At 43.9% G+C, this 15813-nt stretch overlaps 1 protein-coding gene across 2 annotated transcripts in view; it reads left to right on the top strand.

Annotated features, from left to right (window-relative positions):
* The window catches only part of DPYSL3 (dihydropyrimidinase like 3), a 128997-nt gene that overhangs the window by 50180 nt on the left and 63004 nt on the right, over nucleotides 1-15813 (top strand). Inside the window, exons 1-2 of one of the 2 annotated variants that reach the window (XM_071210531.1) lie at nucleotides 9698-9744; nucleotides 9967-10173. The exons of the other annotated variant lie outside the window; for it this stretch is intronic. Coding sequence (XP_071066632.1) covers nucleotides 10135-10173 — 39 coding nt within the window. The 5' untranslated portion in view covers nucleotides 9698-9744; nucleotides 9967-10134. Of the gene's footprint in view, nucleotides 1-9697; nucleotides 9745-9966; nucleotides 10174-15813 lie in introns of those variants that run through there. 2 annotated transcript variants of the gene reach the window in all.

Raw genomic sequence — 15813 nt, 5'->3', positions numbered from 1 at the left:
TGCCTTTTTTGGTTGAGATGGAAAATAACTCATTTGCTTAACAATGGTTATGTACCATGTGCCAAAGCTATGATAATGTGCACTAGCAAAATATCACACTTAATACAGCAGCTGTAATTTAGAATACTACTTGGTTCAGTCATGCTCTAGGACTTTTCTGGCTTTTGTGTTGCCCAGACTAGTGAATTAAATAGAAATGTGATGGGGACCACCAGCCATGCATCCTCCAGGTCTTTAAGGATACTACTAGTTTCTGTCATTCCTTTAGGATGCCAAATTTGTTTTGATTTTGTTCTCTTGGCTGACATGGGAATGGGAAGTCAGTTCTTAAATCTTCTACTTGGTTTAACTGCTTGATAGTTTTTACTCCACAGGGTAAGAAACCAAAGTGACAGTTGTGCTAAAGCTGATGTTTGTCCATTCTAATTAACCTTGGAGGGTCCATGAAAATGACCACTGGGTGGATCTGTGAACCCAATGGACAAATGTAAGCTATATCTAGATCAGGAATCCATTTATTACCTAGCCCCAACATGCCCTCAATTTAATAAAGGAGGTATAGTAATGCTTCAAGTCTCTGAGTATCAGTGTTAACTGAGAATCGTATCCATCAGTCCTTGAAATGTTGAAATAGGTCCCTCTCTCCAGCTTACAGTGTCCCCACTATATGGCCATAGGACCTTTTGAAGACTAGGGGAGTTATTACTATGTATACCTGGCACAGTGTTGAAGGCTTCTTCCTCCCAATAACCCAGCTTCTCCTTCAATTAATGGATTGCATGTCTGAAACCTGGCTCAGATCCAGGAACTGGGCAAGGGCTCATTACTTTTTAATAGAATAGCCTCACTCAGACTCCTGATCATCAATCCTTGATTTCTTTTACTTAGTACCTGTATAAGTTCCCTATTGCTGCTGTTATACATTACCACAACTTTAGCAAGTTAATACAATACAAATTTATCTTACAATTCTAGCGGTCAGAAGTCCTAAATCAGTCTAATTGGTCTAAAATCAAGATATTGGCAGGGTTGTGTTCCTTTTGGAGGTTCTAGGGAAGAATTTGTTCCTTGCTTTTTCCACCTTCCAGAGGCTGCCCACGTTCTTTGACTGATGGCTGTATTACTCCAACCTCTACTTCCATCATATCTCCTTTCTCTGACTCTCCTACCTTCCTCTTATAAGGACCTTCAGTGATTACTTTTGGTCCACCCGGATAACAGTTCCCCCCTCCCCCCTGCCCCCATGCCCCAAGGGCTGAGAACAGAGGGCAGCACTACAGTCAGGTAATAAGTTCTTTAATTCTGCAGGAGGTATCTGGGTCCCACAGCAATCAGTGTCCATTACCCTCGTATGTAGGCTGTGATCTCCATGAAGTCAGGGACCAAATCTCTCTGTCACTGCTATATCCCTATACCCCTGGCGCACAGTGGGGATTCCATGATATTCAATAATATTATTTGCTAAATTAATGCATAAAGTGGAAAAATGAATGAAATAAAAGTGTGGATTTATTTTGATTCCCTAATTCAGTTTCCACCACCCCTTAAAAACATTGAGTCCCTGCCCCCTGGTTTTCTTTCATGGGAATTTCAACTGAATAGACATGGTTCAAAGGTGGTTTTGGTAGAAAAAGAAACTACTCTTTGGGACATTGAATGTACATAACCCTATACCCACAGCTGACTCCGAATATTGCCAATCAAAATAAGCAGCGGGTTGATTTCTTCCAAGATCCCATGCACATACGTAGCTACAGAAACTTGGTATTAGGCTGGTGGAATGTGATTCACAGAAGCAATTTTGGGCAAAGAAGTTAAAAATTTTCTGAAGTTCGAATGATTGAAAATAGACCATAATATCCCTTTCTATGATCTGTAACATGAAGCTGTCGCAATTGTTTCCTCTATGATTGTGAACTCATCTTGTGTCTAGTATGGGCTGGGCTAGCCAAAGAGATGAACACAAAGTGATTTATTCCCCCTTCCCAACCTCATTCCATAACCCTAGCCAGGGGCGGCCTTGCCCATGGCTTTGAAAAGAGCTGCTGTTAAAGCTTATGAGCAAGCCAGAAACCTTCAGAATCTTCCTCGGCTGAGGGTAGGAATGTAAAACTTCTTGTACAGATCAGTAAAAGGTTTGCATAACTTATATAAGCTGGCATGATTTTATTTTGGGGATAAGGCCATGAGAATACCTTTTTGTAGCTATAGTATTTCTTTCTTTTTTGGCCTGTATTTATCAAGGGTAGTATTGTTTAACAGGTTGTTTTTGTGTATTTAATATGTAAACATCTAAAAATAGCAGGTGAACAATCACTTTGATTTTCATTCTGTGACACTGGAAGTACATACCTAAGATTTTCTTTGCTTGATTGTAGATAAAATTAATAGAGCCAAATGATTTAATGGGCAGTTCTAAAATTAAGTATTTATTTATCATTATTAGAATAGCCTATGCATTTGTACCTTCAAAACTCTTCTATATTTATTTGAGAACTATTTTTTCCTCTCTCCTTCAAATAAGATGAAGACAGAGATGTCTACCCATTTTAATGTAGTAAAAAATAAAAACGTGTTTATAAAAAAAGTAGAAAATATTTTAATGGTCAAAACTGTGCAAATGACTTAGCACTTATTTTAGATATTTTGGAGATTAAAAGGAAGACAAAACATTCTATACTTTTCCCTGAATCTGTTTAGCTAATTTTTTCCTCATTGATTCCATTGTATTCCAAGTACAACAATAGAAGAGCTGGGGATGTCGAAGATAAATTAGACATGGTCCCTGACATAAATGAACTTAGCAATAATCAAAGCATTAAAAATAACAGGAGTAGCAGCCATCTGATTAATTTACTTTGTACTAAGAGCCTAACAGGAATATTATTTCATCTTCAATATTTTCACTGTATTTCACTCCCTCACACACTTATGTCCTCCCTTCTTTCTTAACCAGATTAGAGTCCATGCCTCATCTTCATTTTCCTTACATTATTCTCTCCCTTTCCAGCACTCATTCAGTGAAACCACTGTTAGACTCTGCACCCTGCCTGCTCTGGCATGCACCCATGCAGCTGCCTGCAGTTGTAGGAATACCCACAACCAAACTCACTGGTCTTCCTTTAAATCATAGCAGGGAATCCTCAGTGCTGCCAAATAATCGCTCCATATTTCCACAGTTGCTTTACTCTTTTACAAAATTATTTCACACTAGCTCCTCTCCCTCTAACTCCTAACACCTTTTCCATCAGACTGTCTTTAACCGATGGCAGAGAAAATAAACATTTCCCCAGCCACCTGTCCTGTGCCAGTGCATTCTTCTCTGCAGTTGCTATGGAGGAGCCATTCTAGCCCTTAGTACCTAAGGGCAGGCCCTCCACCTGGGCACGAGATGCCACCTGTATGGCCTATTCAAGACCTCTGATATAGAAAAAGTCCATCGGTCCATCTCCATCCAGCCCATGAAATTTCTGCTCTCTCCTGAATCAGTTCCATCTGCATATAGTCATGCCATTTTCCTCCCATACTAGATTTCACATAGGCTGCTAGCTACTGCTTCATTTCCCTATTTCCTTTTACAACAAAAGCCCTTGAAAGAGTTGTCTATATCAGCTGTCTCCAATTTACACTTTCTTTTTATCTTGAAAACACTCTAGTCAGGTTTCACTCCCATGACTCCATCAAAACTGCTCTGGAGTTCACAGTACTTAGGAAATACTATTTGAATGAGTTAATACATCCTCACAAAATAACACTGTGAGCTGGGTATTCAGATACTCGTTTTATAGGTACTCTGGTCCTTCACAATGTTTTAATCCACTGGTTAAATCAGTTCTCATCTTTCTTGACCTTCCAATAGCATTTCACAAAATGACCACATTCTCTTCCTGGGAATACATTTGTTACTTGGCCTTCAGAACTCCATATTTTTATGGTGTTTCCTCTATCACATTGGACACTCTTTCTTTTTCTTTTCCTGGTTGCCCATCTCTCTTCAGGATGTTAATTTACCTCAGATCTTGTCTCTGTACTCACTTCCTTGGTCATCTCATCCAGCACTGTTGCTTTAAATACCACCTATAGGCTCAAAACTCCCAAATCTGCATCTTCAGGCCAGATCTCTCCCGGAGTTCCAATCTCAAATATCCACTTGCCCTCTCAACATTTCACTTAGATGTTTAATAGGAGTATTCCTGTCCTTTAATAGGAATATTCCACAGGAATATTCTTGGCCTTTGCACTCAATCCCATAAATCCCACAGTTTTCCCTACCTCAGTAAAATGTACCTTCCTCCTTTGAGTTGCTCAGGCCAAGAAAATTTAGTGTTATCCTTGATTCTTCTCTTTTCTTCACACCTCAAGCAAATCCATCAACAAATGCTATTGGCTTTACCTTGAAATATATCCACTTTCTGACCTCTCACCACTTCCACTGCAACCACTTTGTCCAAGCTACCATCCTCTCTTGTAAAACGCCACCCCACCCTCACCACCCTGAACGGATTTCACCTCCACATCCCCTGCTCTATTTACCACCATTTAAAATATGATATATTTTATTTTTAAAATTCTTGACTTATCTCTGTCCCTAGAGATTCATAAGGGCAGAGATTTTTGTCTGGTTTGTTCAAATGTTCGTATCACTGGTGCCTAGGTACCTGAGTAGGTGCTCAATAAAAATTAACAAACCATCACAAAAACACTCTTACATATTAAGACACTGATTTTAGGGATTTGGAAACTGAGGTGCAGCAAGTTTAATCTGCTGAAGTTCATAGAAGGAGGAAGTGGTTGAATTGGAAGATGGACCTAGCTCTGTCTAGCTCCCAAGCCCAGATCTTTAATTGCTACACCATTATGGGCTCTGGACCATAATTTCCTATCTGAACTCAAGACAAAATTTTTAAAAGAAATTCTTCATATTAACACAGGGCCTCAGGTCTTCTCCATAAGTATTGATGGCTGATCCTATCAAAGCTTCAGCATCTAGGCAGTACTCAGGTACCAAACAGGTTTTTGGGGCCCAAACGTTGCTTTGGCATTTTCTGATTTTATCATCTAAGCAATGTAAATCATCACCATCTTGAATTCAGCTACTCTGAAATCTAGAATCAGTAAACCTGCAGAGGTTTGGAGAAGCAGAAATAGATGTTCCTAAATCTAGATTCTAATCATATGATCTTTATCATAGGAAAGCCCTATTCTATCCATTTATTCTTTCTTCAGACATAATTAGAAATATTCTTACCTTTATTTATCTATTAATTATTGAGCAATTTCTATGATCAAGTCCCTATTTCAGGCATTCAGGACACAACAACAAAACAAATTCTCTGTCTTCGAGGAGCTCTACTTGCTAGAAAGGGGAGGGCAATATACCAATAATAAATTAATATGAGGAAGTGGATTTGGCCCAATGGATAGGGCGTTCGCCTACCACATGGGAGGTCCCTGGTTCAAACCCCGGGCCTCCTTGACCCGTGTGTAGTTGGCCCATGCACAGTGCTGATGTGCGCAAGGAGCGCCCTGCCACGCAGGGGTGTCCCCCACATAGAGGAGCCCCACGTGGAAGGAATGTGCCCCATAAGGAGAGCCGCCCAGCGCGAAAGAAAGTGCAGCCTGCTCAGGAATGGCACCATGCACACGAGAGCTGACACAACAAGATGACACAACCAAAAGAAACACAGATTCCTGGTGCTGCTGCTAAGGATAGAAGCGGTCACAGAAGAACACACAGTGAATGGACACAGAGAGCAGACAACGCGGCGGGGGTGTGGAGAGAAATAAATAAGAAATAAATCTTTAAAAAAAATTAACACGTCACATGCTGAAAAGGATTATGAAGAGAAATTAAGTAGGGAAGGGGATAGCAAGAGGCAGGTGTTGCTCTTTTGAGAAGGGGTGTAATGTAAACTTCACGAGATCTGGGACTTTTAAAAAATTTAAATTCTCCTCTGTGATACTAGCACCTAGAAAAACAATGGCACATAGTTAAGCGTTATTGGAACACTCTGGGTTCTGGGTTTCTAGGTTCCTGACTTCATCGCAAGAAAAAATGTGCCAGTTTAATAAGGCCAGTAACAAGAGTTTATTAAGAAATGAGAAAAAAGATAGTACACACCCAAAACATAGGTGCAGGTGTGTTGCCCGATGAGACACGTGTGTGGAGCTCTAGGTAGGCCTTTTTCAGGCCTTTCCTCCTACCCTTTGGCCATATTAAGGAAGGACCCCAGCTATCTGCTGTCCTGATTGGCTGCCTTCTACCTTCACCTGTCAGCCTTCAGGGAACCCATAGGGAGGCCTTTCTGTTTGGAGTTATCGGGGCTTCTTTTGAGCCTGGGAGTTTGAGTCAGGACCAGGGTCTCCGTGGGTGGGCTTTTGTGCTGTAACTGTGGCTTTGTTCTCAAGTAGTTGCCTCCCCTCAGGGGGTTTCCCCGCGGGGTCTCCTGGCTATGTTCTGACTTAGGGGGTCCCAGCTATTACAGCTTTATTCAGACCAGTGCCTTACCTCATTCCCTATACTAACCTGCCTCAGTAAGCACAAAGGAAATACATGACTATTGTCGGAGTGAATGAACGGAACTCAGGAGTTTACTGCAGTGGCCTAGGTGAGAGACGATGGTGGCTAGATACAGGGGGAAGCGTTGTAGAGGGAGAGTAGAGATCATAGTCTGGATATATTTGAAAGACAGACCAAGAGCATATGCTGTCAGATTGAATATGGTGTGTGAGAAGAAGATAAGTGAAGGATGATGCCAAATCTTTGGTTTGAGCAACTAGAATAGGTGCTTACATCTGTGGGTGTGGCAAAAACTAAGTTTCTCTGGGACTGTAAATCAAGTCTCTCTCGGTGTGTGTCTGTCTCCATCTTCTCTCTCCTTTTTTTCCTCATGTTTGCTGAGATACATTAATCCAAACACTACTGCATAGCCAAGGAAAACCATCATCCTATTGTGGAAAACATCCATGCTGGTTCCACCCATTTATCTTGGCCAGACACAGAGGCATCCTTTTGTTGACGGCTGCCTTTTCTTATTCCTTGGAATCATGCATAGTCAAGGGAAGCTTTTTCTTTCAAACCCATCTCAGACACTTTATTTTAATTTAAGAAGGAGAAAGATGATTGAAGGAGAAGGAGGAGGGGAAAATAGTATTTGTTGAACTTTTCTGGTGACGGCAACAGCTTGAACCGATTAGCTGGTTATTATGCCTTCCTGTGCCTGGCAGTCTGGGAGCAACATGTCCCAATTCCTATTTGGTCTGGCCTTTTGCTTGCTAAACCTGACCTCAAGGTTTTAGATGTGTCTTATAGTTTGAAACAACACACACACACTCATCAAGTGATGGAAAAATGTGATAAAAATCTATTTAGTAGAGGATATTTTGGATTGTAATAACAGTAATAGAGGAGATAATTAAGATGCAAGAAAGGCAAAGAAACTCATGCAATTAAAAATAAACAAAAAAAGCAATGTATTTCTTTTGTATTCTAAATGTCCCCTACAAATTTTTGCAAACACTTTTGTAAGGTCCCTTCCAGCAAGTTCTGGGCAGTAAAATCTACTGGAAAGAGGGAACTCCGCAGGGTTCCATGGTATGTAGTTAATTCTTCTATTCTTTTCTAAATATAATCCTGTTTATTTGCATGCCAATTCCCCCAGAATGCTTTGTAATTTCACAACTCTTGGCTAGTGGTTTTAGCACTTAAGCTTTAAGAACAATGCAAAAGGTTTAGGGCGTACCTTTGGCTTCAGTCTTTTTTTCGCCTTATACTTTGCTAAAGAGTACTGGGAAATCTTTGCCAGGTATTGGTCCTCCTTGCCACAGTAATACAGAAATGAAGTGGAGAATGCTGTGGGTTTTTCCTGTGAAGACTGCTTTCAGTCCAGTTACCCATGAATAACCAGAAGCTTGGATTAACTCATTTGAGGCGAAGTGTTAAGGGGGCCTTGGTTTGCCCTTTTGTTACTGGATTTCATTTAGGTTCTTTGACTTTGCTGGAGAAATGAATTTCACGAGCCAGTTGGGTGAGTTAGGCCAGTAATTTATTTAGGTAGGGAGGGAAGAGAAATGGGAGAAAGTAACAGATCAGGGGTCCCAGGTAGAGAGGAAGGGGCTGAAAAGTGATAAAGAGGGCTGATTTATAGGCTACAATGTTGCATTATAGGTTATAAATGCCCAGCTTTTACTTGCATGGGAGGGGAGCGGGGAGAAAGCAGGGGGAGTCCTGGGGGTCCAGAGGCAAGAGAGCAGGAGAGCAAGAGTGCTTGTTCAGGCTTTGCACCTGGCTTTTGAACTGTTAATTATCCCACCCCTTTGCTAATGGCAGGGGAGGAGTTCCAGCTGTTTACTGTTTTGATTGCTTATTTCCCCCATCAGTCTCCCAGGAGGGCCCAATGATAAAGTCCTTAGGGAATAGTCAGGGCTTCTCCTGGCTTCCGGAGGAAGTCTTCTTCTGAGTGGCAGAATCTTGGGGTTGCTGATGTCTATGGGGCCTTCATGCCAGGTTCCAGATCCATCTATTAACTCCCTATCTTGTACCTTCTTTCTGTGTATGCCTTATTATAGCTTCTCTATTGCCAAGTAAACCTTCAGTTCAATGAAGCGATGTCCAGATATGTGCAACCTGCCTTATAGAAAGGAGCCTTCAAGTTTCCTAACGCAGACCTAGCCATACTGAGTGACATCTGCAGGGTTTCTATTTAGTAGACCGTTAGGGCTGACAATTGGGGCTGGGGTGAGGGGTGGTCAGAGACTAGTCTGGAGCCTGTGCTTTTGTAATTTTTGCATGGCAAACTACTTTTTGGGGGAGTGGAGGGAGGGTATGTACCACTCCCTGTGAGCTCCACCCTATGCAAACTGCTTTTTATTTATTATTGGACTAATATGTTTGGGGTTACTTTCCAGGAGAACTGAGGGAGGTTCTCCTCCCCAGCGACCACCAGACTCCACCCCCAGTAGCCTCGAAATGTTTCGCTGGCCGTTTGATTTTACCGGGTAACTGAAGAACAACGTACTGCAGGGCTGAAAGGCCATATTTTCGCCCCTAAAAACTTACTAACCTTTGTCCATCTGCCCTGTATAAAGTGAGTCAGGATTTTGAGCAGCGCACGCGGTTCATTACTGAGGGTGGCGCAGGAGCAGTTCTACCCGAAGATCCCTGGCGGCACGTCAGTGACTTGCCAAGTGCTTCTTCCACCCCTCTACAGGTGATTTCTACCTTCCTACTGATAGAGCAGCACGGACGCCTTTTCTCTGTGGCGTTTCTTTAAAACAGTATTATTTTGAGAATATTTAAAATAAACAGCTCTCCGAGGGTGAGTAATTGCTTAGGCTCGCTCTCGGGGTCTCGGCGGGCCGGCCGGCTCTCGGCCCCAGGGGCTTGCGGCCGCTGGTTTTGCACGCCCAGCGGCCAGCAGAGGCGCCCCCGGCCCGCGCCGTGACAAAGGCGGCGGCCACCGCTTCCAGCGAGCGCGACGGCGCAGGCGAGCGAGTGCCGGAAAGGCAGCCCCGAGCCACCTCGTTCTGAGCCGGGGGTGGCGGCGCTTGGTAGTCGGACGAGAGGCTGGTGGGGGCGACGGCGAGTGCGCGGGCTTGGCCCCAGAGGCGGGGAGGGCGACGCGGAGCCCTCTCCTCCGACGCCCTAAGGCTGCGGCATCCCCGCCCCGAAAAGTCCCTCGCGCCCCCTGGTGGCCGTAGAGCTCGGCCACACTCAAGTCAAAAAAGAAGAAAAAGAAAAAGTGGGTGAGGCAGATGCAAAGAGGAAAATCAATAGGGACTAGAGAGAAGAGGGAGGAGTCGCGGATCAGCCATTCTTGTCTTACCGGGTCCCAGCTGGCACCGCAAAAGAAAAAAAAAAGACAACAAAAAAAGCGCCGGGCGTGAACGCGAGTGGAGGAGGGTGTGTGTGGCGGGGGGGTCGGGGGTGAAAGGGGGACCGGGGAGATTGACTATTGTCTCTGGCAGCCGCTGAGGGAGCCCGGGAGGGGGGCGGAGGCGAGAGGAGGCGGCGGTCCCGGCCGGCGCACCATTCGCTCCACCTGATCTCCGGGCGCTGCGCGCTGAGGAAGGCGCGGGCGAGCAGGAGCAGAAGAAAGAGGGAGGGAGGCAGCTGCTGCAGCCACCGCCGCCACCATGTCCTACCAAGGCAAGAAGAACATCCCACGGATCACGGTGAGTGCGGGCGCCGTTGCCTCCCTGCCTCCCTGGGGTTCGCTCGCTGTCCGCGCGCGGCGTCCCCGGCCAGTCCCCAGGGAAGGACAGGGGACTGCGGGGTCCGGGTGGTGGAGAGTGGCGGTGGGTCTAGTAGGCGCGGCGGGCGCCAGAAAGACGGAATGACCCTGAGGTTTGGGGGAAGAACAAAACAAAGAGGAAACCCAAACAGTGACGTGGAGAATTTTAGATTATTTATCCTCCTTTCCCACCACCCAGTAGTTTACAAATAGCGCAGAGCTCACGGCCCTCCCTTGACTCTGCTCTGCCAGGAGTGTAGGTGTGCTCTGCCCCCGGTTCAGGTGTGCTTTTTGTCTAAGGTTCCTTTTGGCCGGGCAGGGAAAGGAGACATTACACCTTTCCCCGGGGTGCTTGTGGGTGGGACCGCGCCCCTCTTGCAGCTGCAGCCCGGCGTCTCTGCTCTGGCGCGGAGAGGGCAGCGCGGTGTTTGGACCATCGGTTCTCTCCTTGTCCTCTTCCTGCCTGCAAGCATGCACCCCAATTCATATTTCAGTGCGTCATAATCGGGACGGGACAGCTAACGTGGCTGCAGTGGAAATGAACACCATTTTTACTCTCGATGCATTTTTCGTTTTTCATGTCATTTCTCCCCTTCACTTCAAGAGAAGACCGAGTTTTTAGATCAGATTTTAGTTTGCGGTCGCAGGCGCACGTTGTGTGCATGCCGTATCCTACTGCTATTGTGTGCAAGACCCGCCACCGGCGGCCGGCGGGTGTCAGAAGCGCTGGGTTTGCGGCTAGGGCGGGGTGGAGAGGGGATGTGCCAGAACCGGGTACTTAAGCCGCATCTTCAGGGGCTCCCAGCAATGTGCTCTCTTGGGTAAAATACCCTGCCCAGGTCCCAAATTCCTTGGGGGATGAACTGAATAGTACGGTTGGCTGTGGTGGACATTAAAACATTCCTGACGTTTGTTAGTTTAGTACAAAGCAGTGCGGTTATGCTTTGTCTGCAGTGAATTTCATTAAACCTTTGTGGGGTGGTATGTGTGCACGGTTTGCATGGGGGAATCGTTGGCTACTCCATCTTGGTAGGCGAACAAAGGAAGTGATCAGCCGACCCCTGGGAGATTTTGCCTGCTACTGTAGTGAATTTGCCCGGATCCGCCAGGTTTTGCTGTGGGCCTGAGTCTGCGCTTGTCCCGTTATTCCTGGAACACCCGGTGTGTTTGTGATTGCTGTGCAGAACCTTCCCCTCCACAGGAAGGAAGAAGCTGCTTCTGCTTCTGGCACTTTATTGTTAAAGGGTTTCTCTTGCTGCTTCATGCCTTTTTCATGCACCTGAGCTTCACTACACACAAATGCACACTACACCTACCCGCTGTCCAGTTGTTCCCAGGCGGGGGACTGGGTGGGTGAGAATCTTTTTGGCAGGTTGGCTTTGGCTTTACCTGATCTCACTGGCTTTACATTATTAAAGAAACGTTAGGGGGCATTTCAATGCACAGTATTTTCTCCATGCCAATTGTTTTTGCAAAGAGCTGTGGAAGGTATCATCATCATCATCATCGAAACAAGCTGATTGGGATGAAAGCTCCATTTTTACACTTATTAACCTGGAGTCAGGAGGGGGCGAGTCACAGCTTCCATGCTATTCCATGCATGAGGTATGCTGCATATATGCTGCTGTACATCCAGTATACATTTGCCAATTCTCCTGTTTGGGATTGACAGAAAATGGATTTTTTTCCCCCCATTATTCTGAAGACACAATGGTTCTTCTTATGAACTCAGCCTGTGATATAGCTTGGAGGGCCACGCCCATCCTCCTTTGGTTTAAGGAAAGATAAAGAAATTCAGCCTTAGCCTCCATAACATGCCTTGGAATCCCTAGTGAGTGTGTCTGTCCCCTAGTCTCAGAGCCAGGTTTGTAAATGGTTCTCTTTTGTTTCTGTTTGAAAGCTCGTCCCTGGTGTAAATCCCTCATTCTCAAAGAGGCATCCATCCTTTCTCTCTGAGCATGGGGCGTGGTGCTGCTTAGCCGATTCTGCCTGCTAGCAGGGACTGTGTCTCCAGCAGGTGTGACAGAAGTGAACAGTGCTTGTGATTTTCATTGAGCCAGAATGCCTTGTATTCATTCTCAATACTGGGGGGCTGGGGAGCATAAAAGGGGGTGGTGTTCTTTGGGGGCAAGACATCCATGTGTAGATTTTTCTCATGCTTTGTGCTTGTATTTCTGGGAACAAGGATTCTAATTTAGAATAAAATATTTTTGTATGTTTGCATGCCTATAAATTATTATGGTGGTCTAAATACCACAAGGGTTGAAATACCCTTTTTAAATATAAATAAAAATGAAAAAATATGGATACAGGCATACAAATACAGGAAATATGAAAGAAGGTCAAAATAGGACACCTAACCCGTACTGTCAATTCTACTGCATTATTTAATGGTAAGATTGTGGAATTTGAATGGGTTTCTTGTCCTCTCTCTATTCCTTTCTCTGAAGGCTGCCCCACCCAGTAGCTAACGTGTCACTGTAATCTGAGGACTGATGGGGACGGTCTTTCTTGTTCCTGTACCTTTGCCTCCCCAGGTACCACCCTCTGTAACCATTTATTTATTTATTTTTTCCTTTCACCTATTTTTGTTGTCCTCTTGGGATTAAAGTGTTCTTACTGCCCTGCGCTTATTGGTTCCCTGGAAGGGTGGATTTTGCTGCTACTGGGTGGAATTGGCTGTGTGGCCCAGGCCTGGGGTCATTATTCTCTGTCATGCTGTCTTCCTGGGTTATCTGGTCTACCTCAATGAATGCTTCTGCTTCCCCATGTCTGGGACTGGCCAGCAGATCAGGGCAGAGAACTTGTATGCTCCTTCACCACTGTCTCCACTATTTAGCCCATTGGCTGGTGTAGAGATGCCTAGTGATTATCAGTTAAATGAATGAATAAATTTTAAATTGTTCCTGATAATAATAGCTCACAACTATTGAGTGTTTATTTTGAGCCAGACATTGTACTATGTCTTTATATGCATTGTCTCATTTAATCCTTGAATCAACACTGCCTGAGAGGTACTATAGTTACCCCAATTTTATATATGTATATATATCCCGATTTTATAACTATAGCACATTTAGCATTTATATACGATATATGTATATAGATATAAATCTTAAACAATCTAATACATTTGCCCAGGTCAGAGATATAAGTATTAGAGGCAAACCTCAATATGCATGCCTCTCTCCTCCATGTTCCTCTTGGTACCTCTGCTTCTAGCTTTGCTGTTACTTGGTGTTGGGAGGGCAAATGGTTTAGAAGAAAGACTGACACTATCTCTACTGCTGGTAGAAACTGTGAGGCATATTTTTCCTGCCACCATCAACAAATGTTGTGCCGTGGTTTTTCTTACCTTTTATGCTAAATAAGTATAATAATTTTGGGGGATGGTAGCTACTCTATCAGTTCTGCGAGTAGAAAGTTCCAATAATTGTAGTCACTGTTTGTCTCTGAAATAGGCTGACCACAGGAGTGGGCAGGAATCACATTTAGGTTCCAGTGCTTTACAGGTGTTTTCTTGTTAGAGTCTCCACACACACACACACAAAATTACAGTTAAGGAAAATGAAACATAGGCAGGTGAAGCCAGTTACCCAGAGACACAGAGTGAGAATTTTGGGGCAAAACCCTCTTCTTATCTGACTTTTTTTTTTAATTTAATTTTTTAAAAGATACTTAGATTACATAAATGTTACATAAAAAATGTAGGGAATTCCCATATGCCCCACTCTCTAGCCCTCCCTCACTCTCCTACATTAACAACATCCTTCATTAGTGTGGTACATTTTCTTATCTGACTTTTAAGACTAAGCTTCTCTGGTATAGTGGCTACCTCCCACAGGCACATGAAGCTGAGATTATGAAAGTTACCGAGTAAGAGCTCCAGAATTTCCTCCCGGAGACAAATTACAGAGAACTGCCCTTTTATAAGTACTAAGTGGATTTCTGTACATACCGTTTTGCAGATAATGCATTTCCACTGTGCTAGTGGTTAGGTTGTGTGTGATGTCCTAAGACCATCCTTAGGAACCTGCCTTGGAAAGTTCAGTCTTGGGCACGTAGTTCTGTGATGTCACGTGAAGAGTGTGATTGTGGTGTGGGTGCCATGGAAATTTTTTTGTGAGGGAGGAAAGCGAGGGGGCATTTATGAACTGGAGGAACACCCAGTTCTCTACATCAGTTGAGCTGGAGGCCAGACAAGAACTTGGGGAAAGAATGAGGTGTAGCCACCCTCCTGGATCTGTGCATCTTCTTTCTTCAATAGATGGGAGAAAATATCAGGAGATTGAAGGCTAAGTAAAAGTTTGTGAGACTAAAAGAAAAGGAGTTGCCTCTAAGCAGCTGTATCATTGTAAGACATCTTGGAAGAGAAATCCCAGAGTAAAAGACTGGGAAAATGTCAAAGACCAAGGCTTGGAGAGCATCTTAGATTTCTGATTCTGGAAATTACAGCACAGGCCTTGCTTGGGCTGTTTATTGGTTACTTTATATTTTGAGCAGGTATGCAGTGATTCTCAACCAGGTGATTCCCCTTTCTCAAATCAGATTCAGCTCTGAATCTAAGTAACTATGACAAAGCCAGCTGGGCATCTGGGAGGTTCTGGAGAAACAGATTTCTAGGGAGGGTTCAAGTCTATGAGGCAGAGGTATCTGTTTACAAATAAAAAAAAACTCCGTGCTTATTCACTGGGCAGTTGGTGGCTCAAATAAAGTAGTGACCAAGAAAGTGGTCTGGGAAGCCTGGGTGTATTCAAGATATTAAGCACTGATTCATTTGTAAACTCTCAAGTACTTTGTAATGTGGAAATTAATAAAGAAGACTTGACAAAGGACTGGTTTAGAAAGAGACTACTTAGAAAACTATTTCAACCCAAGTTTTCAAAAACCAGCAAAAATAATATGCTATATGAAAACCCTATTTATTTTTTAGTTTTTGTTTTAGTTATGTTACAGTGTTCTTCAGAACTATGCTTGTCTTTCATTTCTGACGATCCAACAGAGCCCATTAACCTACCTTTGGACTTTGATAGTTTTCTTTAACCTAAGTAAAGGACATTTTCCTTATGTACTTGAACTAGACTATTTTCCAATCCTAATCAGTTTCTAGCCGAGATAGGCTATGAATACCCTTTCTAGTAGTTTCTTCACTCTGCCCACTTCACTGACTTCTTTTTTGCCCTTTCTCTTCTGTCTGAAAAAAAACTAAAATTGAATTTGAAAAAGAAAAACCTTTGTATCCTAAAGGGCCCCCTGTTCTTTACTGACACATTTTATTGAACCATTATGTCTTCTTTTTACATTTGAAAAATTACAACATGCTTACTAAAGTAGAAATGTATCTCAAGGATGTCAGTGTTCCTTTCTTTGATTAAATCAGTGCTTCTGATCAGAAGGGGACTGAAAGTGTGAATGTGCCATTATCTTCCAGGATGGATGTTAACAGGAGGGCATAACTGCTTGCAGGTTACTCCCTCTTCAAATCAATGCTCCTTTCTCCAGTGCTCACCTTTTCTCCCATTTTCTGAGGGCAAGTGGGAAACAAATGAGAAAAGACCCCAGAAAACCCAGGGAAATAAGC

This window comes from Dasypus novemcinctus, chromosome 2 (assembly GCF_030445035.2).
Source record: "Dasypus novemcinctus isolate mDasNov1 chromosome 2, mDasNov1.1.hap2, whole genome shotgun sequence".
Taxonomy (NCBI): domain Eukaryota; kingdom Metazoa; phylum Chordata; class Mammalia; order Cingulata; family Dasypodidae; genus Dasypus; species Dasypus novemcinctus.
The sequence above is the reverse complement of the archived record's forward strand: the minus strand, read 5'-3'. Positions and strand labels throughout refer to the sequence as shown.